The 25253-nt window shown below is 50.5% G+C and overlaps 1 protein-coding gene across 2 annotated transcripts in view; it reads left to right on the plus strand.

The window, feature by feature from the left end:
- The first annotated feature begins 312 nt into the window (after positions 1-312).
- Positions 313-25253, plus strand: part of IGSF3 (immunoglobulin superfamily member 3) — a 77237-nt gene continuing 52296 nt past the window's right edge. For both annotated transcript variants that reach the window (XM_015298225.4, XM_015298233.4), the window contains exons 1-2: positions 313-748; positions 23163-23540. In XM_015298225.4, the coding sequence (XP_015153711.3) occupies positions 688-748; positions 23163-23540 (439 nt within the window). In that variant the 5' untranslated portion in view covers positions 313-687. The remainder of the gene's footprint in view (positions 749-23162; positions 23541-25253) is intronic.

Raw genomic sequence — 25253 nt, forward strand, 5'->3', positions numbered from 1 at the left:
ATGCCCCGGGACGGCGGGACGGGCCCGGTGGGGCCCAAACTCGGCCCGCCCCCCGCTGCCTTAGCATCAGAACAAAGGGAGCGTTTAGGACGTTCCCCAGCCAGCCGGCTTCCGACGAGCCCCCGAAGGCTGCTTTTTGCCCGTTAACACAAAGAGACCCGCGTTATCCCCGCGCTCCGTCCCCGCCTCGGCTCCCCCCGCCCCGCCGCCGGGACCCCGCGCCGCAACCCTCGCTCTCCGCTGGGCGGGGCGGGCCGGGGGCGGAGTTTGGCGGCGCGGAGGAAGCGCCGGGCACCCCGCGGCGGCGGCGACAGAGCCGGGCGGGCAGGTGAGGGCGGCGGGCCGGCTGCGCGCTCGCTCTCCGTTGATTTCTGCAACTTTTCGGCGTGGGGGCTTCCGGCCGCCGTCCCGCCTCCTCCCGAGCCGCCCGGAGGATTTTCGCTCTCCTCCTGCCTCTTCCCCCGAGAGCCGAGCGGGGCGGCGGGCAGGGAGAGAAGGAAGGAGGGGAGGCGCGGCGGCCGCCCCGCTGCGGGGGCGATGCCCCCGCCCGCCTTGGCGCCTCCCCGTGCCGGCCCCGCCGCCTTCCCTTTGTGCCGCCGGGCCCGGCGCGACGCTCGCCCCGGCTGCCGGCGGCCCGCGGCGCCCCGCGGCGGGAGGTAAGGGCGGCCGCCCCCGCGCCCCGCAGCCATGCGGCCCCCGCGGCCGCCGCTGACCTCGCTGCTGCTTCTCATCTTCGTCCTCCTCCTCGGTAAGTGCCAGCGGCGAGGCGGGAGGGACGAGACCCCCGGGAGCGGCTGGCCCGCGGGGTGCCGCGCTCCTTCGGGCGGGGGGAGGAGGGGAGCGCCTCCGCGTGCGTGCGGGTAGAACCGGGGCTGCGCCTCCGTGCTGGCATAGCCGCCGCGGGAGGGGGTCCCGCGTGGGAGCGGGCGGGCTCTCGAGGGGAGATGCCCCGGGAGGGGCGGGCGGCTCTGTGCGGGCGGACGAGGGCCCTCCGCTGCGTCCTGCCGGAGTGGGGTGAACGCGGAGGGAGGGCGGCCCCCGCTCCGGCGGAACGCGGTTGGAGTGCTTCGTGCCGTCTCCGCGAACTCCTCCGGCGGTTCCCTCTCCCCGTCCCGCCGCGGTCTGTGCCTCGTCCCGTCCCACGGCGCCCGCGTGTCACGCGTCCCTTTCGGTCCCGCTGTCGGAGGTCCCTTCCCTACGGGTTTGGGAACGGCAGAGCGCGAGGCGATCGGACGAACGCCTCTCTTTGCGGCGGGCTGTCAGCTCTCATGGGTGCCCGTGAGTCAGTGGGAACGTTTGCGGAAAGCACCCCCGTGCCGGGGCAGCCCGCGTGCGTGGAGTCACCTCGGAGCCGTTCTGATTTGCCCTTTTTGTCGGGGGGATTTCCTCCCCGCATCGCTGCTGCTGGAGCGGGAGCAGGGCCGGCAGCCTCCCCTGCCCAGGGTGCCGTCACGTAGCTGCCCTGCCGACTTGAAAACGGCAGCTTCGCTTGAATTGCAGCCGTGCTTCCACATCTGTAATTTGTGCTTGTGCATGCCTGCATGTGGTTTCTCATGCTGCTGCCTTTCCTCAGGAAAGTGAGAGAGAGAGAGGGCTCTTTGAGATGGTTTTAGAGAGGGCTCAAACTTCCCTAACAGCAGCTCCCCCAGACACCAACCGTCTCGCAGCTGAGTTTAGCCGGGTGCCCACCCAGCCTACAGAATGGGAGTAGATGGGCAGCAGATGCTCTCTGCCTTCCCTCTGCACGCCAGAGCTCTCTCTGGCTGAAGAACAATAACAGCGTGCTGGGTTAAGCGCTCCTAATATGGAGCGAGAGGTTCGGTGTCCCAGCGCACCCGGCCGATGTGGTGATGTAGCAGCAGAGGGCATTGCTCAGCCTCAGGCTTCCTCAGGGTGGGAGCGAGGGGCACCACCGGGCACCCCGTGGCCACGTCGAGTTGCATTTAGGTGCTTTCACCTGGGTTTCCCTAGGCAGCCTGTGTGCGTTCACCAAGCTGACAGTCTCAACAAGAGCGGGGCCGTGCGACTCAGAGCCTCGCGCTGCACGCAGTGCTTTGGGTGCTGTGCGTACAACCGAGGCGTAATGGATTGGCTGGGGGAGAGGGAAAAGCCTCGTTTCGTAACGTAGAGCTCCAGCTGGATGTAAAGGGGCTGCAGCTTTCCAACCGAGTAACGTTAGCACTAGGCTGCGTGGATAAGGTGCCGTTGGGCTGAGTGTACAAGAAACGCAACTCGCTTTCTCTTGCCCCCTTTTGCAAACTCATCAGAATCGCTGAGGGAGGAGTGGCGGTTATGGAAGGAGTCAGCAGACGGTTTAATGGAACGCATCGAGCGTTAACGAGCTAACGGGACCCGGGTAGCTGCCAGCCCAGGGCTTGGCAAGCCACATCTGGCACGTGGGCGTAGCGTGGGTAGGTTGCTGTGCTTCTTCCCCTCTGGCTGCGATGTTTGTTACAGGGCTCTCTAAACAAGTGGCACTTCATCACGGCGAGCACAAAATGGGAACATAGAGCAAGTGCTGTAAATAACCCTCATGCAGCGAGGAGGCCGTTAATACTTGTGCCAGCCAGTGCTAATCCTGCACGTAGCCGCAAGATTTACCTTCTTTTTTTGTTGCGGGGATGTAAAGTCTGATGCTACTCATATTTATGGTGTAATATATAGGAAACACAATAGGCTTCTGGGGAACGCTGAATCCATTGGTGTTGGTGACTGGTTTATGAATAGTTCTGTCTGTGAGGCTCTGGCAGTATCCAGAATGCCACCTGTGAATGCAATTTACGGCTCTTTGTGTTCAAACATTGCATATGTATATATGTACATAGACTCATTACCCTCTTCCTCTCTCTATTCATGCATAGTAATTGGTGATTTATTTGCGATTCCTGGAGGGGAGTACAGCCTGCGGAAGGTCTTGAAACTGCAGATCACTTGTAAATGGCATGTTGGAGGGAATAATGATGCAGAGGTGACTCCGGAAGAGACGAGGGATGAGCTGAAGGGCTGTCTGCTACCGGAGCTGGCTGCATGGGGAGCAGCAGAGTGCTGCCGGAGCACACTGCTGCTGCTGCTGCTCCCCCTGCTTCGCTGCTGCTGGCAGAGAAGGCAGCGGAGTGGGTGTTTGCCCACGCGAGCTTTGGGGCTGTTTGTGCGTACCAAAGCTGGCAGCTTCGGAGCATCAGTGGCGCCTCATCTGTTCCCAGATGCATTGTTAGCTTCGGTGGCCAAGATCATGCTTGCTCCATCTGCGTGTGCTCTAAGCACTCCGCTCGGAGCTTCCTTTTGCAAGCAGACTGTACTGCCGTTGCATTGTGTTCTCTTGCCCTTAGGTATGTGCTGCAGGACGCAGGGCGGGATGTGGCTGTGCTGCCTTTGCACAGTGCCCCGAGGCTCCAAACCCAATCTGGCCAAAGCTGTGCACCTAGCAGAGGCTGTGTGCCCACCTCAGCCACCAGCACTGGGCTGGCAGGTTCCACTCTTGTGTCGTTCCTGCCATCCTCAAACCGGGCTCCTCGTGGGGAGGCTCCCTCCCTTCTGCCTTGGCCAGGCTACATGACCTCCTGAGGCTCCAGCAAATCCTGTTTGTTTACACAAGAGGTTTTGTTTTAAAGTGAATTGTTGTCTTCTAGTTGACCTTCCGTCAAGTTGGATTTTCTTTATTAAAGCAGTTTTTATTGTAAATCGAACGCATACTTGGAACGTTTGTACCAGACCCATTAACTGAGGCGAAAAGCAGAATAAAGAGGCAGACAGTCATTGCGGGGGAGAGGGTCATGGGGAGTTTGGGAAGGAGAGTTCTTCAGTGTTGGGAGACTTGAGGAATTTATAGGACCAGATATGTTTTGTTTCTTGTGGTTTGTTGTTTTCCTTCCTTGCTCCCTTCCCCCTTTCTTGGCCTTCTTTGGTACCCCTACACAATCAATCCTGGTCCAGCCATTATCCTGAAGGTTATACAAGCTGGTATGAAGCCAGAGGTGTCTTGGCTGGTTGAACTCAGATGAACTGGAGAGTGCTGTAGCCTGGAAGTGTGCTTCTTGTTGTGTGACGGATAGCTATCTGCGGACCCTGCTCACAAACTTACTGCACTGGGAAAACTGCCTGCAAGAAAGAGGAAGGCTTTTCAAGCACAACTGGGTGGTGTTCTCGTTGCTAGGGCTCTTCAGCTCGCAGTACGACTTGTCTGCTCATACCATTGATGTTCAGCCCTCCAGCCAGTGTCTGGAAAACTACAGCATTATGACTTGCCTCTGGCTTTTGGGTTACTAAATACCCCATAATGATAACCTGCTAAATTTGTTTCGACACTGTTTTTATATTGCCATCTCTTTTCATATAGCATACTCTTAAGGAGTAGTTCTCTGGCTAAATGTCTGGTGACATTCAGCATCTGTTTCCTATCAGCTCTGCAGAGGCTCAACCTGATTCCTCTCTAGATAATGTGGGGCTTGAGCAAATCACAAAGCAAAGAGTCTGCAGCTGTCTGCTGTGAGTCCTGGGTGGCTGCATGCCTGCGTGTCATTGCCAGCTTGAACCTGTTGCTCAGCCTTCCTCCATTGGTGTGCTGAGAGTGTGTTCCAGTGAGGTGTGTTAGTAAACCACCTAACGACAAAAAGCTTAAGTAGGAAACGGCAAGGAGACGAGAGAAAATCTTGGATTTCTAGCCACTGCTGAAGTGGCATTTCAATAACCTGAGAGTAATTAAATGCTATCACAAAACCAAACTATCTCAGTAAAAGGATGGGAAGGTTTTCTCGAGAAGGGAAAGGCTTTGGCACTCTGTATGTCTGAGCCTCGCTTGCACAGTGCTTAAAAGCAGAACTGCTTCCATGGCTGCTCCTTTCCAATGTCACTCTGTCATCAGTGCCTCCTTGGTGTTTGCAGGCATGTCTTCCTGCAGGCCCAGAGGGAAGGAGGAGGCAAGTTACGGTGATGTGGAGGAGTGGGCAGAGATGGGAGATAACGCTGAGCAAGAGCACTAAGGGGAGGACTGAAGTGTAGCCATGAGCAACGCTAGCACTACTCTATAAAGCTTGGTCAGCTTGGCCTACTGGGTTTTGTTCTTGCAGCCCTTGCAAACTGCTCATCAGGGGCTGACGTGATTCTGGAGGTGATTCTGATGCATAGCTTTTGTGGTGTTGCCAAGTGGTGTATATTGTGGTTTGGTTTTACTTCTAGTTCAAAACTGACCCTATGCGGATAGCTTTGCTTTCCAGCAAATAATTTCCCTTCTGGAGCCATCGTGATTACAGAGGAAGAGTGGAAATGGGCGGTATGTGTCTGGCTTTTCTGGGGATTTTGTTTGTTTGTTTCCTTGGCAATCGGTTCACCCCCAGCTGCGTCCCTGATGTCCCTGCCTGCGGCACACTGTCACTTTTATGGCTTTTGGCCTTTGTATGGAGGCTGATAAACTTGTTAGAGGCAGCTGGGAGCAGGGTGAGGTAGATGCATTGCTCTGTGGACTCTGCAGAGCTAAATGCGAGAGGAACTTGGCACTGAGCCAGGCTGCTGAGCTAAATGGGAGTTTTCTGAGGCCTTCAGAGCAATGGAGACCAGAGGCCTTCAGAGCAATGGAGACCAGAGGCCTTCAGAGCAATGGAGACCAGAGGCCTTCAGAGCAATGGAGACCAGAGGCCTTCAGAGCAATGGAGACCAGAGGCCTTCAGAGCAATGGAGACCAGAGGCCTTCAGAGCAATGGAGACCAGAGGCCTTCAGAGCAATGGAGACCAGAGGGTGAGGCACTGAGTTTCCATAAAACAAAAAGTTTTGTTTGCCTCATTAGGAAAGAAGGGCTCTGATCCCTCAAGAGGGCATGGGTATGGGGACTTGACTGCTTGGGTAAACTGAGGTTTTACTCCTTGGACAACTGCTGCCTCCGTTCTGCCTCATCAGCAGGAACCTGCCCAGGTCTCTCTGCATCTCTGCAGGTGGAGCCGGGCTGGGGTGAGAGCCAAGGGAGAAGGCTGGAGGCTGTTGTCGGAAGTAGTCCGAGAGCTCTGTGCTCCAGAAAGCCCTGCTGCTGGAGTCTGGCACTTATTAACTCTGGTTACCAGTACTTGGATCTAGCCGACGGGCTGTGGCTGGATGCCAGCCCAAAATTACCAGTCCAGGTGTCAAGCCTCATTGGTTCTTTCTTGTGAGCTTGAAATAGGAGCTCCCAACAAGCATGTGTGCCAGCCCTTCTTCTAGTCATGTTTCTTCATACGGCTTTGTAAGGTGTTCGTGGTAATTATAGTACTTACTAATATTTATTCCCTTCTAAGCAATTATCTGAATGCGTTTATCTCCGGTGTGCTTTCAGAGTGCTCTGCCTCCTCTTACCCTATCGTTTCATCTCTCTGGCTCAGCACGTGCTGCTCCCTCCCTCCTCCACACGGAACCCTTGCTCCTCGGCTGCTCCATCTCCCCTGTGTTCTTTGCCTTGGCTTCTGCCAGCCGGCCTTCTGCTGCCTAATCCTGCTGGGTCGCTGCTGAGCTGCCTGGCCGGGTGTTAAGGTGCTTTGCAATGGAGGGCACAGACACTGTGAGGTGCTGGCTGGCTTCGTGTTGCCACCCGGCTTTCTGGTGGCTGGCCGTGGCCTACAGTGTCTGGGTAGCTCCTGCTGCAGGGTGTCACCCTCCTGCTGTCCAGTGGGACCGCGGTGTGCAAATTCCAATGTGTGTGGGGGGAGAGCATGGTGCTGAGGCCACAGGTTTGCCTGCTGGTATTAACCAACCTTTTCCTTACACACCTTGGGAATGTAGCATGGAAAAGATTGCTATGCCCTGATTGATTTCACAGTTGGTGTTAGGAGCAGAGGAAGATGAATTTTTGCTTTGAGCTGTGCGGCATGCCTTACCCATGCGTGGTTGATCTGTGGGTCACCGGCACATGGAGAGCTGCTCTGTCTAATCAGTCCCATGCCACGAGCTAGTCAGCAATTAAATCTAATCCAGATCGCGTAGCTGCCAAATGGTGTAAGTTGCCAAGCCCTTGCTCCTCTGTGCTGTAAGGAAGGCAGACCTGGGTGAGCTGAGCCACTGAGAGCTGCTGTACCCACAGCAGGAAGGGCAGCGCTTAGTGAAGGAATTACTCAGACTTGTGCTTGGCTGAAAGTGGAGGTGTTGGGAGGGTGGTTGCTTTCCCCCTGGGCAAAGCTGATGCGTGGCCACACCACCTGAGGCTGACTTGAGCTGGTGGAGCTGTGTCTTGGAGAGGCTCTCCTGGCTCCCAGGTGGATGGAAATCTGGGTGGTTCAAACGCCAGGCTATCCTCATCTTTTGGCTGGCTTCTTTTGGAGGATATAGAGAAGAGGGGGTGAGCACAAGGAGATTTACTGTGTATCCAACACCTAATAGCTGTGCTAGCAGACCCACTGGAGTACACTGCTAAAAGCATCCTAATGATCTGAATGTAATGGCTTGGAGCGTTGGAAATGCTCTCTAGGAAGGGCAGCCCAGGTTTGACACACGGCTCCTGGCGGAGGAGGGCTGGGCTATTGGCTGCCCTTCAGCACACCAGGAGGTACATACACACCGGGAGGCGCAGTAGGAGCAGTGCCTGGCTCTGCTGTTAATGCTTCCTTCAACTAAGGCTGTTCCTCAGGTGGTAACATCTGATCTCCTCCTCCAGGCACTGGCTTGGAAAGGAAAAAAGGTGTACCACTTCTTGACATTAGGAGTGCTGGAAGTGAGACTTGCCTGACAGAAGAGGTGGTCAGTCCTGAAAGCCACCGACAGAGCCACGAGAGCCACAGAGATCTGTAGAGTCGATGGGGAGGGGGTAGGAGTGAAGCTGGGAGACAGCAGGACTCCAGTTTTTCAATGGATGGGCTCACGTAGAGGGAACGTGTGTAGGTGATGCTAAAAATGCCACGTTAGGGATGCTCTGTGATGATGTGCACTAGTTTCTGCATCGTTCTCCATATGTGCCTGAGACTGTTGAGTATGGGTAGGGTGCAGAGAGGCTTCTTGGGAAGTATGATAGTGCGTTCAACTGTGTGAGGCCAAAAATAAATTATCAAAAGAAAGAATTGAGAAATTAACAAAGCTAAACGGATGTCTGCAGCTCCTAGAAAAGGCTGTCGTATTTGAAAGCATATTTTTGAAAATCCATTTGCTTAGTAGTCATCTTACAGATAACTTTGCTATTTTTACTTTCTTTGCTTTGATGACACTTCACTGCCTATATAATGTATTTAGCATCTGCATTCTTCTCTCATGTAGAGGCAAAATGTATTTGCTAATTTTGAGTTGGCTTTATACAATTGCTGTACCTCTTGGCTGTGAGTTAAGTGAAATAATTTTCTTACAGCTATTATAAAGGAGCATAGCTGGCACTATCTCCCTTCTAACCTTTTTTTAACCTATCTCCTATATCTGCAACCAAATTTGAATAAAGAATATATTTCTGTGCCATATTAAGTGTAATAAAGGCCGTGCTCTCAACTCCCACGAACCGAGAAGTCGGGATGTTTGGGTTAAGCACGGTAATCTACTGGGGAATGAATGCAAGATCAAGGGCATTTGCAGATTTTTACTTCTGTGTTTGCAGGGGCTGTGGCGTTGCTAGCGGGTTGCTCACAAATGGTGGCTTAGATTACCTCTCTTGCAGGCAGCGGTGTTTGCATCTTGCCATTCCTATTTGATCTACGAGCAGTGATGAGAGCTGTATACTTGAATTCTGATTTTCTGAGAAGCAGTCGGCACTCATTAGGGCAGTGCTTAGACCCCAGAGGCCTTTTCTGTGTTTTCATCCTGTTTCTGTAACCGTGTCTCTTGTTATCTTGTTCCTGAATATTTTCTCTTGTAAGAGGAGACTGTTTGTTGCAGCTGTTAAACCTCAAATGTCTTGAATTTCCCTTAGGGAAGAGGAGGAAGAGTTCCTGAGGTTTCTGCATAAGAAGGCTGCAGAAACACCTACATGTGTTTCCCAAGTATGCAGCCAGGAGGGAGGTATTATTGGTGCTATGCTAACCAACGGATGGATTCTGGCTAGCTCAGCCTGTGATTCCTCTTGCTGTGTGGAAGTGGCTTAGCAAGACAGTTGAAGTTTCTTTTCTCTTTGGCACGTAGTAGCACTGGATGCCTCTGGTTGCTTTTGTCAGAGCAGCGTAGCTAGGAGGTGTCAAATGAAATTATGGATGTTTGTTTGGTCTCCTGGCTGGATGTAATAATGCATGTTTTAGTGAAATGTGCACTGAATAAACATTGGGTAAATCTCCTAGGACAAGCACTGCTGGTGCCTGGAACCATGATTGTCTCCATGGCAGGATTTAAAGAATAATCTTCACCTAAGAAGAACTTTGCACTGTGTATTTAGTTTACATTGGTTGGGTGATTTGTAATGTTACTTGTTATGTTTCTTCTGAAAATGACCAACCTTAGGAGAAGGTTATCTGGGTAAGAATCTTGTATGCTTGTATTGCTGTCAGTGTTTGTTCTTTCTCCCTCTTCCGTGGTGCTGGTGCTTGGTGTGGATGGGTTTATCTGACCCACTGTTGTGTTATTGTGCTAGGGTTGTCCTGCTGGCCTGATGGGGCCTGTCAGCCCTGTGTTGCCTTTGTGGCTGGAGGTGGTTTGTGTCCCATTTATACTCCTTTACGTGTTGGAAGTATGGGAGCAGGTCCTCCCCTTGCAGAGTGGATCAGCAGTGCTAGAGTAGGTGGAAATCACTATGCATTTGGTCTTCGCTTTGTGCTGCTGCTGCTTTTTTTGAACTGCTTGCAGTCCCACTTGCCTTTTCCATGCTTCCCTTCAAGCTCAGATGTGCTTGGTAATGCTGTATTACCAGTAGCATTGTCCTTGCTTCACCACGTGGCTGTGTCCAGCTTCCCTCCTGCTTGCTCTGGTGGCTTAAGGTCTTTCTCCAGGAGAGAAGGAAGGAGCATTTTAGTGGTATGGTAGAAATTGGTGAACAAAAACTCCCAAACACCATAAGCTCAGCCTCCGTCTCCATGGTATTGGTGATCTCTCCCTCCCTGTGTTCTCCCCAGCTTTGTGCTGGTCTCCACCGGGTTCATCGGTCCCTGACTGCTCTGGCACATGTAGCATTTTGGTGTGGTCCCTGTGTCTGTTCGGCTGGTATCAGTCAGTTACTGTGAAGGCCTATAATCAGGATAGGATCTCAAGGGTGTAGCTATTTACAGGCAGGCGGGGGGAACCATTCCCGACTTGCATCAAACAAGAGTTTTATTCCCATTAATTGAATTTTTCTAGACTCTGATAACTCGAGCACATGGAAATCAGATAAATGAAAAGCCTTTCTCCCTGGTAGCTATGTAAGCTTTCCCTTAACTCCCTGATCAGAAGCCACAAGGCTCTGCTAAATACGTAGCTGAAGATCAAAACTTGTGCGTGCATCTGCTTGTCAGGGAGCTAAGCCAGCAGGACGATCAGTGCTGCGTATCAGCAGAGGGGGGGAGTTCGTCTCCTGCTCACCACCCTTACTGCAGTTGGTCGGAAAAGATTTTGTGCTTAAAGTGACACACATTGCTCGGCCACCCTAAGATGCGTGGTCTGTGCCCAGAAGCTGGGGCTGTGCTTTCTTCCAAGCCTTCAGATAAGCCTGCAGCTTTAGGAAGGAGAGAGCCGGCTCTCGTTGCAATGGCAAATGTTGTGTTTGGAGCGTATCTCAGCCATGCTGACCTCATGCCACATGGATGCTGAGAAGTACTGTAGCAGGAGGACCTCTGGACTTGTGCCTCCCAAGCTGTGGTGTGGCTAAGCTGATGTTGTCACCCTGAAAAAATCCAGCCTGCAGCTTTCTCCGGACTCCGTCTATCCATCAAGAGCCCATAGTGCCTGTGGTCATGGAGAGCATGCCCCTTTCTTCATCTCATTTCCAACGCCAGCTCTTGGGGTGGTGCTGGAGGCTGGGGCCCCTCTGACGCATCAGAGGCTATTGGTTAATCTGGGGTCCTTCCCCCCTGCACCCAGCTGCCGCTTGCAGCAGCCAGGTACCTGGCCTGTCAGTGCTCAGCTGGGCTTATGCTCGTCTTGGTTTTCAGCCAACACCACTCTACCCTTCAGGGGTCATTCTGCTTTCCCCTTCCCTATCATGACCATAATTCATGCATGCTGGATGAAGGCTTTTTGTTTTCTTTTCCACCTTATCTTTCATCGGTATGTATCCCGTAGCTGTTCACACCACTGAGGCAGTGGCACCTGCCCCCACCCCCGGAACACTTCCCACCCTCTCTCCTGTCCTCGCCATCTGCTGCCTCTGCTCCTGCTGTCACACAGTGACATGGCGCTGGCGTAAGTCTCCTGGGCACGCTGACCTCACCATCACAGTGAGCATTCAGCTCATGCCCTCTGCAGTGTTCTTCATAGATGCTTTTACTTCTCCTGCTTTGCTGAGTGATGCTAATGGTGCTTGCCCTGGACAGCCCTTTTTCCACCTTCTGCTTTGTTCCTTGGTACCAACTTGGTACCAAGAGGACTGGTAAAATCAAAGCTTGCCTTGACCTGGTTGTTCATCCTCTGCTCTTCTCTTCCACGCCCTTCCCAAATGTAGACTTTTCTAACCCTTTTGTTTCCTTACGGCTTCCTGCTCGTTTTCCTGTGTCTGCCGTTGCTTCACTACTCAGAGCCTCCCTCTCAGTGCAAAGCTGCTTTATCCCCTCCTCTTTCAGCAGCTGTTCTGTTTCTGCAAGCCCCATGGGGTGCTCTGTCTGGAGCTCTACCTCCCAGCCCAGACCTCTGCCAGTTTACTCTGTCTCCATGATTTACTCTGCAAGGATGTTCTTGATGGCCCCTGCTGCTGTATATCTCAGTGGTGCTCCAACACTATCTTCCTTAGCACAGCAATAACCCACACAATAACCATATCTGTTTTTTCTGAAGCAGTTTTCTCCATGTCCTGTTTTATGTGCTTTCTTCAGCCTCTCCAGGAGAGCCTTTCTCACGTCCTTGTGAGTGTGCTTCACTCAGCCTCAAAACTGTTTGTGGGGTGGTTTTAATTTTTAGGCTCTCTACATGACCCTGCCCACCTCTTCCTGGAGTCTCTGTCTCAGAGTACTGTTATCCATTAATAAAGTTGGACCAGCTTCTGCTGGCTTCACAGCTGGCTTCACGCTTCCCTTTGAGCCAAAATCTTGACCTCTGTTTCTAGTATCTATGTATGTGCGTGTGCCCGCCTGTCTTTCTTTTCAGACTGCAGCACTTCCTATCTGTTTATGCCTCTGAAATTTGTTCAGCTCTTTGTGCTTTCTGCTCATTCCTGTGAACTCTTAAATTAGTTCCTCCCCCTCTGCCCTGCCAATTGGAAGATGCTTGTCTTTCAAAGCCCTCCTTCTTGTTCCGCCTTGCCTTTAGCAGTGCCGAAGCCTTAGCATTCCCTGTTGTGTGATTCCCACCTTCTACTTTGGTTTCCTCAGGGTGGTTTCTCAGAGAATCATGGCTTATCTGATCGTGTTGCCTCCCCTTCCTGGATAACCTGGGAGCCCTTTGGCCAATTTCAGGCAAATATGACAGAAGTAGGGAGCTTGGAGATAAACGAGTTCCTACAGGTTTTGTGAAGAGGAGGTAGCTGAGTGCAAACAGATGATGAGAGTGAAGAAGACCCTTTTCTTCACGGGCTCTAGCCTCCAAATTACTGTGCCAGTGTGGCAAAAGCCTCAGCTAAAGCTTCCAGTTGCATCATTAGCCTTAGAGACGGCCTCCCTCCTGTTGGTGGAGGAAGCTAGGCTTCATTAAGTCCCTTGCTTTTAGGGCTGTTAGCTGCAAGTGGTGGCTCAGAGCCCTTTTATTTTCTCCAGAGTGCCTGGGAGTGGCCTGCAGCAAGCAGCTCTAGCGCTGCTTCACCTGGTGCAGTGCCACAGGGCCTATGCGGGCTGCCAGCACGGCCTGCCCCGGCCTCCCGGCCTTCCTGAAGGTGCTGCTCCATGGCAGCGCTTGTGAGGTTCTGCAGCTGCTGATGAAATGCAACCAGCAATGAATGCAATCCCATCTGAGTGTCTATCACAGCATGGCTGAGACTGGAAGGGACCTCTGTGTCCATCTGGTCCAACTCCTGCTCCAGCAGGAGCTCTGAGAAATAGATCCAGCACTGCAGGCAGAGCCTCACCAGCACTGACCAGAGAGGAGGCATTACCTCCCTCCACCTGCTGTCTAATGCCTCCCAGAATACTGGGATACCTTTGCAGCAAGGGCATGTTGTTGGGTCACGTTCAGCCTGGTGTCTGCAAGTCCCCCAGGGCTGTTTCTGCAAAGCTGCTTTCCAGATGGGTGGCCCCAGCACGTCATGGCGCATGGAGTGGTTCCTCCCCAGAGTGAGGAATTGCATCTGATTCTCCTTCCTATTCCTTGATGATAGCATCGTGTTATGAATGGATGTAGGGGGAAGGACTGCGCCTTTCTCTCAGACTGAAAGCAATAGTAACGTAAATACTTCTGCATTTCCCTCTCCCCCCCCCTTTTTTTAAGTTCCCAAATAACAGAAAGCACCTGTCCTCCCTTTTGAAATGGAAACCTTGGTAATTTGGTGACAACTGCTGGAAGTCTCTGTAGCATGTCAAACTAATAAATTATAGCGTAAGGAGCTGAAGAGTTCTGACAGCTTAATTAGCAGTACGAGGCAGCGAGTAGCTGAAGAATCTCCCCTGATCTGTATCTGTCTTTCAGGGAGGGTCTCTAACCAAATCAGAAATTTCAAGAGGCAGCATCCTGGCACCCTGCTGACTAATAGAGCGCAAAGAGGAACCCAGGAGAGTTTAGGGGGAAAAAAATGGAAACTGTCTACTGTTGTGCAGCCACATTTTGCATTCCTGTGATCCTTTATGGTGGGGTGGGAAAATCTATTTAAAGAATTGAATGTTTTTAGGCAGTACACTTGACTTTGGGGATAACTTAATTTACTGTTTACCTGAAAGCTGTTTCTGCTGAGGAAGAGGTACAAGGTGTCAGCATTGCCTTGTAAATTGGGTATTCTCTCATGCTAATGTCTGTGGCTGTGGGGCACAAATGTTTCTTCTGCACACCAGGAGGAAGCAGGAGAGACTGCTCTTGGCTGCGTTTGTTTCTAGATATCACACTTCATTACTTCTTGCTGTGCTACTTCTGCAGAACTACGTGCTAAAAAGGGAGGGAGGACCAAACACAGAGCCTGTGCCAAAGGACCCAGCCAAAGTGCTGAAGGAGCAGTGTGCTACTGGGGACAGTGGGACAGATGGAGAGGGGTGTGCATCAATGGAATTCATCAGGGCTTCCAAGTTTTTTGTATCTAAGAGATTGTTGTTAAGTGTCTCTCCTTAGGAAGGGAATGACTTGGGGATGGACAGCTGAAGGGACTGGATCACAGTGTGAAAAGGAGATGCTCCTGCCCTAACCCAGAAGAAACATGCAAGTAAAGGTCCTAGGGTGCTGAACTCCAAAATGTCATCCTTAGCAACATTAGTGAACACCTAAGGTCAGAACTAGGAGGGGATAGGAGCCAAGTAAGCAAATTCCGTGAGCGTGTAAGGATGGACCAAAACAGTGAAGTTTCTCTTGGAAGGCAAAAGGAGGATTTGGGGTGGGGGGTGGAGCACATGTTTGCTTCACATGAAGGCAGCAAGAAGTTTTCTTTCCTTTGGGGAAAAAGGAAGTTCAAAAAAAAGATAAGGAGCCAAGCTCTTCATGGATCAGAAGCATTTTGGAAGACTTCCTCATGAAAGAGAGGGAATTCCTTTAAAGAAAGGCTAGTTAGTAAAAAGCATTTCCTTCTGGCAAGGATGTTGTGAAGGTGAGACTTGAGACTCGACTCTTTTCTCTCCTAGGAGAATGTTTAAAGCATGTGGGATGTTATGAAGTGAATTACAGCAATAATAAGGGCATTCTGTTGTTTCATATTGGCAGGGATTGCAGAGCATGCAGGAAAATGCAAAAAGAAGCGACACTAAAATGTTATTGACTGTGAAACTAAAAGAAGTTTCTTATTGTCTGAGTGATTGAGCAGGGAATAGTGTTTGGCAATCCCAAAACTGACCCTGGCTGTTGAACATGCAGGACCTGAGGACTAAAGAAGGATAATAAAAAGAAATTCAGAGGCTGCAGGGCATAATGAACTATGTCAGAAATTTCCTGCCTGGCTTTGTTGCTAGCTTTGTGTTGCTCTAACATATCATTTTTTGCCCCCCCTCTGGATGGGTTGGGAGCACAGACCGTCTAAGAGTTCAGCAGCCTGCGGTGTGTGTTGATGCTGTGCATCTTTGGTACTGACACGACAATTCTGAATCTATTAGAGGTCTGGGAGCACTACAAGAGGCGCTGGAATAAATGGTGTGCCCTTACACGTGTTTTGAGAGCCTGAAAGAACAGAAGAAAAAACACACCTATCAATCTTGGGAGACTTCTCTTTTTTTTGCGTGGGTCTACCCTTAATCTTATAGTGAGCGCCTGTGGTTCTGGCTTCAAAGCTCAGGCTGGAAAGGCAGTAATGAAACCACGGCTGCCTTTCTTTGCAAAATATGAAAGTAGGCAATACCTTGGATATTCTGGCCAGGCCTCTGCAAGTGCTGCTGTGTCAGTACAGTAGTGCTTAACCAGACCTTGAACAAGTAGTAAGAATAGAAGTCACCAGGGTATGTATTCACTGTGCTGGAGAAAAGGACACTTCTGAGGATAAAATTTGCACAGCTCCTTGTGTCTTAAGTAATGCGTGGGCAAATCAACACTTCCTGCCTGCATATTCCCAATATAAATATAATCTGCCAGAGAGCTTCTGCTTGCGTATTTTTCCCATCATGATAAGGGTAGTGATGGAACGGTATATGGAGGACATGCTGATCCAAGAGCTGGGAAAGTCCTGTTCTGACCTTGGAAGAAAAGAAATGCTTGATTAAGTAGGCCCAGTGCGTAGGGTGAAACCCATGCTGCAAAACATGCCTGTAGTGCTACTTGAGTGTTCGGCCATCCTCTAGGATTAGTCAAAACTGATGTGTTCTTTGGGGAATACCAGGATTTCAGAATACAAGGAAATCTCAGCAACTTTGCAGGAAAACAGTTAAACTGTAGTAAGTAGTGGGTGTGCTGCAGAGATATTGGAGACCTCAGCAGTTGTGTTGACCGTGATGAATCCTTACCAATAGGACAGTCAACTCAGTCTTTCCCTCATACCTCATCGTGTAATGTTATCCATCTTTTATATCAGCTACAGCTTGATTCACCAACTTCCTCAAAGGCCTTGTCGAGTTAGGAGGCTGAGCACCACGGGCCCATTGAGCTCAGGAATCTATGTGCAGAGTGGATGCCCTGCCATCCCTCTTTGTTTTTGATGAAGTGGAGTTTCACCTTTTTCTCTGACCACGTGTGTGGTTGGCTGGCTTCTGTATGCTTGGTTCCTTGACCTTTCAAGTGAAGCTATATGAGATTAAAGAACAGTTTCAGAATTAGTGCAGTCAAGTAAGTTTAGATGTGTTTTCTGATTAAAAGGACAGAAGTGTAAGAGCAGGAGTTCTTATCCTGTACATCTCCCAGGGCAGGCTGATCTCCAGCTGGGGTATTCCTGTAGAAGTTGAATGTCTCATAGAAGAAGCTAAAGTGAGAGGCTTCATAATCTCACAAAGCAATCTCTGGTGCCACACTTTTCTGGCTGCTGGGAAGTCAGAAATATACCTACCTCCCCATGTTCAACTTGAATCTCTCCTGTTCACACGTAAGTCTGTTGCTTCTTGTCTTCTCCGTGTCCAATACTGTGAATGATTTCCTTCTTCCTTCCAGCACTTACAGAAATGTACAAGTTGTAGCAATAGAGATGATATGTGGCTCAAGAATATGCCATTCTAAGACAGTGTTTAAAACTGGTGCGTCTTAACATCTCTAATTGTAGGCGCAGAGAAGGAGCAGTTAGAAGAGTGTGACATTCATATAATATGAGGTTTGCTTAAAAAATCCCAAGGGCAGATCACATTTAACACTGTGCAGCTGCAGAATACCAATTCTGTACTGTGGAAAGGAAGGGAGTCGTCTGTCAATATAAGGACCAGATCTGAGAGGAACCAAAGGATGAAAAATGGCTCTGATCTTGGTGAGGGGCTTGGATGTTTGACTGGCTGCATAATTATAACAGAGGTACAAGACCTCTTTTGCAGTCAGAACTTGGAAAGCTAGTCACAGGCCAGAACAATCTGTGGTGATTAAAAGAAATGTCACCTCTTTCATATTTATTGAAAACATTTTCTTTAAAGACAGTAAACATCTGCTGTGGAACTGAGTGGATGTGAAAGGGAGCAGCAAGCAGAGATGAGTGAAAGCAGTTGTGTTGGAAGAACAAAGGGCTTCGTTGGCTGTTCCTGTCTCATTTCCCTGCGCTTTGATATTTCCCTACTGATTGTGATATTTCCATACCAATTATTGTATAAATCGTTCCTGGCTGACCTCTCCACTTAGCCATCCTTAGTTGGCTCAGCGGTGGGAGGAATTTGAATGAGGAATGATTAGCTTCTGGGGTCAGGTCAGGAGGGACAGTCCGAGTGGTGGGATGGTGGCAAGAGTGGAGGAGGAGGAGACAGGATCAGGCCCCCTTGATACCATGACTTAAACATCAAAACAAGAGGGTAGAGCGTAGGAATGGGGTACTGTAGGTGGTTCCATCCAGTCCATTGGTATAGTGAACCGTCCTGGCATGAGAAGAAATACATCAAGCAAAATACTGTGTTTTCCCAGAATGAGGCTTCACAGTAATAATAGTGTTGGGGGGAGGGAACAGAGGGTATGCTGCGTGTTTTCTTCTGATAGCATTGTTTTTTCCATCTGGCAGCAGGTTGCAGCGTACAGAGATTCTCCCTGCTGTGACTCATTTACGCAAAAATTAAGCTTGAACCTAATTTTTATTTGTGCACGTTAACAGGAGACTTCACAGAATAGCAGGTGTGCATTGCAAGAAGATTGGCCCTGTTTTGGTGTTGCCTGTTGTAGTGGGGTCACCCCTAGAGATTACATTCGTCTTCAGTGGATGAAAATTAAGGTGGCCACTTGGGGAAGTGCTGTCAATGGCCAGACAGCTGTGAGCTTGGAAGAGCCTTTCTGAAAGGAAACAGGATTTTGTGGATGTCTGATTATTCCATTGGCTCTGCAGCAGAGCTAAGCCAGGTTGCTGCAGAGCACGGTGCTCCTGTTCTGGGGTGGGAGAATGGCAACATGGCAGAATGGGTTTCAGGGATGCCCAGTTTGCTGGGCTGCAGCCAACAGTGTGCCATGAGCGTGGCCAACACACAGGCTGCTGCAGCTCAAGGATGCTTCCACCTGCCCTACTGCTCCCCATAGTGCTCTGCCCACGATGCTGGCATGGCATCTCCCATGGTGCTGTGGTCAGCACCATGCATGGTGTGTTTGGAACCTGCTCATGGGTGCTGCGTGCCTGGAGCCTCACTCAGGCTAGGAAATAGGTGTTTGTAGCAGAACTGCTCTTCAGCGCTTGGGCATGAATTGTTTTCATTACTGGAAACATCCTGCCAGCTCCTGTGGTCTCATATAGATGTTCCCTTGTCATAGCCATACGGGGTTTATCTGCATTCCCCTTTCCTGCCCTCCACACAGGTGATGCCTCCCGCTTTAGTACGGAGGACATCTGGGGGGAACCGGTTCAGTTTGCCATATTCAGAACTGAGGTGGCTGTGCTGTTAGAGAAAAAGCTGTAAGGGTGCCTTTTTTATCTTTCTTAGCTCCTGTTGTAGCACAGCCTGCAGACCAGATGTGGCTGTATGGCTGGAGGGTATTGCCTACAATTACACAGATGATAAAGGGGCATCAGGACAGCTCTAATACGGAGTTGTAGCTCATCTTGGGAGCATCCCAAAACCTGATGAGATCTACTACCTACCTAGTAGTCCTTTTTTCAAGTAGGTCCCATCCCAGTATGAGCCTGTGCATCTTTTCCTATTCGCAGTATTCCTCAACAAGGAGGTCCCCAGCTCAGCTGTGTATGGTTGCAAGAATTGCCTCCTTTGTTGTGAAACTGGACCTGACCGATCTTGGTTGACAGCCCTTGGTTTTTAAACAAATAGGAAGAGATGATAAATGGTCACTTCTCGACCACCCTCTTCATGACACATGCAGTTGTACAGACCTCTGTCAGATCTTCTCAGATGTTGTCATTTTCCAAGACCTCGCCTGCCCCATCATTTCTTACATAGAGACCGTTCTCTACCGTTTATTGTCCTTGTTCCTCTCTTCTGAAACTCTTCCTGTAAAACCCATAAATTGAACAAACAATAGGAACAACAAAAGAAGCCACAAATGTGCTCTGTGTATTTGTGCAGGCAACAGTGAGAGAGAGGAGGAAGAGGGATTTCTTTGGAAATGTTTGCTGTCTGCTAACTGTGGTCAACAGCACAAAGTAATTTTTTAAGGAGAATTTAGGATTATTAGCATGCAGTTCAGTTATTGACAAATACTGCTTTAGAGCCTCCAAGAGAAGGAGAACTGCTGTAAAGCTGCAGGAGTAGAAAAAGCCCCTCAAGCTGTGTAATCCATTTGGTGTTCAGAGCTGTCAGCTCTACATTTCTGGAAGACGTGGAAAATATGAAGATTTTTTTAATTGCTCCCTAGTGACCAGAGGCCCAGGATAATACTCCCGAGTTTCTCTTTTAGATTAAAGTTCTGCTGGCAACGACTATTGCTTTCTAAGATACCTTGATGCAGCTTGCTGTGGCGCCTTGGAGTGCGGTGCAGATATGACCCACACTTTCAGCAGTGGGGGGGGAGTGTTTGTCCAGGAAGCTTCTGGTAATTCATTGCAGATGTGGCACTGAGGGATATGGCTTAGTTGGGCATGGTGGTGGTGGATTGGTGGGTGGTTGGACTAGATGACCTTAGTGGTCTTTTCCAACCTTCATGAATCTGTGATTCTTCCCTAATTTTTCGAGGTCTGTTGATGTTGCGGTAGAGTTTCCGTCCTTGCATCATAGCGACTTACCCCTTGTGGTAAGCCTTGTGTCCGTGTTCCCAGATACGGTTTTGCACGCCTGTTTGTCTAAAACGAAACAGAAGGTCCACCTCCTTCCCAAAGAATAAGTGTTTGGCCCTTTCTCAAGGGTGGCATCATCGTAGTGTTTCAGATCTTGCACCTGATGGGACCGCTTGTGCCTGAACACCTGAGCTCTGCTTGTATGTGTGGAAAGGATAGCTCTGGCTGTAGCCAGTTGACATTACTGGGAGGGTGTTAATTCTGAAGAGACTGAATTACAGCTCTTCTGGGTGAAATGTCTAGCTGTCAGGGATATTCAACGCTCCTTTCTGGCCTGTTGATTGAACAGAGAGGCATTAAGTCTTGGCTGTGAGACATTGCATTTCTCCCCTGCCGTGCTGCTGAAGCTATCCCTCTTTGCTTGCCTTTCCAAGTTGCTTAGCGTGAAACTGCAGCCTGTGGAGCCTGCTGAGTGTATGGGAGGTGCTGCGAATGAGCATCTGCCCGTCCCCTTGCAGTTTGACCCAGAGCTTTATTGTTGTGTCACATGAGACTTCATCTCCCCGTGCACCTTCAAAAGTGGGGTCTGGGAGAGAGGAATGCCAGCAGAAGTGTGAGGGGCTGCCCAGCTGTTACTTCGCTTGCTCTTAGCTCAAAAGGCCCATGACTCAGCCCTTATCTGGAAGGGATAAGGATCAGGGAGTGCTTCCCCTAAAGCAAGCAGTATTTGCTGACTTCTTCTGGGGGGAGGAGGGGGGGGGGGGGGGGGGGGGGAAGCAGATGCATGAGCATATCACTTATTAATTTTAAAATTGCTCTTGGCTCTCTACCTCCTCCATATCAGCCCTTGCATTGTCAGTAAATTATATTGGATTTGCAATTAAAAGCCAGCTGTGCCAGTGAAGTACCAGCCAAATGCCAACCTTAATCGTCTCCTAGGCTTCCAAGGAGAGGTGTGGAGCACAGAACTCTTCCTTCAGTGAGCACTTCTCTCGCTTCAAGAGGACAAGATAAGAGTTTAAAATGGGATTTTCGGCATATTATTTTTGCTAATCAAAACGCTTGCTCACTAAGAAATGCTATTTGATACTGTGCGTGCCTGAATACAGCAATTCCCAGAGCTAGAAAACTGCCAAGCATACTTCACCACACAAGAAGTGTTAACCATTTGGGGAGAGCCCTTAGAGTGGTGGATGCCTGTCTCGAGCCTATTGTTTTTCTCCTTCCCTTTCTCAGTTACATTATTCATTTGAGAGGTGTTTTCTGCCAGTTCCCAAAAGCCACTGGCAAGGGAAGAAAGAAGCCCACCTTAGCGCTTGCCGTGCAGCTCATGGGATCCTATCTCCACACACTGGGACGTGGACATCCACACCATGTATGCCTGAGGCTGTTATTTTGCCTGTAAGCAAGGGTCAGTCCCTGATGGAACATCGTTTTGCAGTGGGTTGGTTGGAGACCTCCTCAAAGCGTTCCTAGATAAAACCAACTGCACAACAGTCGTCTACTTAGAAACTAAGAAATAGCCAAATCAGTGTTGGTTTTGCAACTGTTAGTTCCTGCCGCTGCATGTTTGCGTGGTGGTGCAATTTTAATTGTTCTTGCAAGCCGGGTGTCTGAATGCTACAGTAAGGCTAAGATGTGCCTACCAAATGTGTATTCCAAGCTACCTTTGCGTGCAATAAAGGTCTTGCCCTTCCTGGTTTAAAAACGGTTCTTCATTTCAAAGGCAGTAGTGTTTGCATTGTGTTTTGGCCTTTGCAGGGAGAGAGGAGGGTCTGGTTGCGCCATAGATGTTAGTTGTCTCTGGTGTCATCTGTCCTCGGGATGAAGAGATTGGATGGACAGCAAAGCGGGGAGAGTGCTTGCCTCTGCAATTCCTCTCGCTGTTTGTTCAAATGTGCTAGATTTCCCCATCCATCCATCCATCTCTTGAAATAACATTATTTCATAAAGAGTAAAAAGAAACTTAATTTGAGGCAGCAGTTAGCTGAGCCCAAGTTAATAGTTTGAATTGCGCTCCATCTGTTCAGCTGCGTGGCTTGATGGACGTGCCGAACCCATTTTTCACCATTTGCTTTAAGCTGGTAAGAACCATCTCTCCTGGCTCCCATCCAGGGTGTCTGTCAAGAAAAACTTTGTGTGGACACTGATGGCCAGAGGGCGAGATGGAGCCGGTAATCCTCTGATGCCTTTGCTTGCAAGTTTTTGAAGGATGAAATGCTTCTCTGGTCTTGAACGTCGTTGTCCAAAATTAGAGAGAAAACAAAAATATCACCATGTGTGCGCACAAACACGGGGAAGATGAAATTTGCAAACGTGATTATGCAGGACCTGCTTTAAATCGGCTCATTGCTGTTTTATGATGGCAAGCAAGCAGTCACAGAAGCCAGGGTGATTGGCCTCACCATGTGCACATGCTGCTGGTAACTCAATAACCGATGAACACCCACCGTGGTCTCCAGACCTCCAGCCTTTGATGTAGCAACAAACAAGATAGATTGCTGTAATTTATCTGGCCCCTGGAGGGCTGTGCTGGTAATGTGCCATGAGCCCAAGGGCCAGCCATCCATAATCTGTGTAAAAATACAGCAAATTGCTGCCCTGTCTTTGTTTGGAGCTGTATGACTTTGCATGTGTACAGCGTGCAATACCAGGTCTTGATTTCCAGCAGCCGGGGGTGGTGAGCCTTGAGAGTGTAATGTGCCCACTCCCTCCATTAACTTTAATTGTTTTTGTTATGTACCAAATATACTCCTTTTGAATAGACTCGGAATGGCAGTGCTAGGAATGTGGTGTATCCTGGTACGCCTTCACGAGTGTGACTGAGAGGCTGGAGAATGAAGGCGGGTTGGATATGAGGGAAAAACAATGGGATTTTGCCAGCTGGAGCAACTGCAAGGCTTACTGAGGGAGGAGGGGGCTTGTGGCCTGAAACCCAAGGAGAGTCAGAGCACAGTGAAACAAAGTGGTGGCTGTGTGGTGGAGGGGGCAGAGCAGTGCTGAGAGCAGAGCCCCTCACAAAGCCCCGTTCTATAGACGTGTGATGGAGCTGCCATTTTCTTGCTGAGCTTCTCCCTGTTAGCTGAGCCTTTACACACATCTCTGTTGTGTCCCACCGGTTGGCCGGCATCGCCTCAGTGTTGCCGAGCGAGTGCCTCACCAGCCACAGTGGCCCTGTGTGGGGTGTGGAACTCTGCTGGTGGGGCTTCTGCTGACCGTGGCCACGATGCGTCTGGGGGGGAGGCACACGAGCAGACTGCCAGGAGGTAATAATACTGCTTTGCTCTCTTCTCACAGGCATGGCCTTCGCTCAGCGCCACGTGGCGGTGCAGGAGGGGCCCCTCTACCGCACAGAGGGCTCACACGTCACGCTTTGGTGCAAGGTGAGCGGCTACCAGGGCCCAGCAGAGCAGACCTTCCAGTGGTCCATCTACCTGCCCTCCGCCTCGGAGCGGGAGGTGCAGATCGTCAGCACCGCCGACCCCTCCTTCCCCTACGCCATCTACACCCAGCGGGTGCGCGCCCAGGAGATCTACGTGGAGCGGGTGCAGGGGGACGCGGTGCTGCTGCACATCACGGAGCTGCAGGACCGAGATGCTGGCGAGTACGAGTGCCACACGCCCAACACTGATGAGAGGTACTTTGGGAGCTACAGCGCCAAGACAAACCTGACAGGTGGGTCTCAAAGGACGGCTTGCTCTGTGGGGGGTGGCTGATTTTCCATTTTCTTACTGGTAGTGTCAAGGCGATGGCAGAGCTACCAGAGAGGATGTGCTGTTCTGTACACAGTGGCATGAGGGTGTGTCTGGGTCTCAAGCCTGTACAGATGCAGGCAGGTTTCCCACTACAGATGGGGAGGTGTGCTCATCTCCAGGTCTGTGGCGCGTAGTCTGCTGTCCCATAGCCCAAAAGCCACTATTTCACATCCCAGCACTTACTAGAGAATGAGTGCTCAGGCTCTGAGCATTACCTTTTGGTGTTTTCTCAGGTCGGGGGGTGGGACTTGAACCCACAGGTACTGATGATGATAGAGAATCAGCAGGGTGGAGAAGTAAAGAAAATGATCCAACTGTAAGCCCTTTAACCTGGTATCGTGCCAGTGTCAAAACCACTCTTCCACCTGCTGTCCCCAAGGTAAAGAAGCCCCAAGGGCTGCCGTTCAGATAGTTATTTCGGTGGCTGCCTTCCCATCTACTATCAATGTGTGGCTTCTTGAGTGGGGAGGTCCACACCTAAATACTCCTTTATTGTAATTAGGTGGCTTGCTTCAGGTATCTGGATTTGCGGTTCCTCATTCAAACAAATCTGAATGAGGGCTGGCACAGCACAGCACTTGGGGGAGTGAAACCCGTTAGAAAACAAAAAGTGCCTGGGGACAAAGAGAGGTAGTGGCCGTGGGGTTTGTAGTGGGCTAATCCCTCAGGAAACTATCCCACAAGGAGTCAGCATCTGAGCCGCAGTCCTTGGAGGAAAGCAGAGAGCAAGGGAGAGGACTGGTGTTAGCCATGGGCATGGACTGCAGTGGGGAGGGGATGTGGGTGAGCACAGCCAATGTGTCTGATGCTGTCTTTGTGTCCCTAGGGCTCAGGAACTGGTGCCTTCCAAGTTTTAATCGTTGCTCAGTAGCTTCCTTGGTGGCCTGCCCAAGGCTTTCCGGGTGAGATGGTTGTGCTCTGTCCCACCTTTACTGCTGGTACACAGGGCACATGGAACTTGAGTCTCAGTACTCAAGGCATCCGTGTACAGTGCTTTGAGGACATCAGCTTCAGGGCTTACGTGTGTCAGGGATAGTCAAGGAAATTGATCTAAAGTAATTTCTAGTGGATTAGTTAAATCTCATTATGCCCCTTCGTGGATGCTCACACTCAGAATGTGTGGCCCTAATTTGCTTTAGCTTAATTCATTTCCAAAAATCCACTTCAGAGGTAACTTTGGGTCACTTGCATTTGGAGCGTGTATCTACGTAGGTGTTTGCTGGGGTTTAACAGAACTCTGGCAGAAACTGAATTCTTCTGTGACCTCGTGTGATGCCTTGTGAAGGACAAGCCCTCACAGAGGGAAGGGCAGTAGGAGCATCTCCAGCCTGTACTGCTCCCCTCAGCCTTTCTCCCACCGGCACCTTTTGCAGCTCAGCTCAACTGTAGGTACAGCTGTGTCTCCACTGTGCTCCTGGACCACGTGTGCCACCCTGTCCCTTATAAAGAAACAATTTGTTTGCTGGTGCAGCACGCCTGGAAGCAAAGCTGGGAGCCATTGTGAGATGCCCCTGAAGCCCTGTTTTCTGACAGTGAGTCTATGTGAGAGGGCCTGCACACAAGGGTCAGCAGCTACAGGTGGTGTAGCTGGCATCATTGCTACAGGCCTCGTCAAGAAGAGCTACACGAATGC

Source organism: Gallus gallus, chromosome 1 (assembly GCF_016699485.2).
Source record: "Gallus gallus isolate bGalGal1 chromosome 1, bGalGal1.mat.broiler.GRCg7b, whole genome shotgun sequence".
Classification (NCBI taxonomy): domain Eukaryota; kingdom Metazoa; phylum Chordata; class Aves; order Galliformes; family Phasianidae; genus Gallus; species Gallus gallus.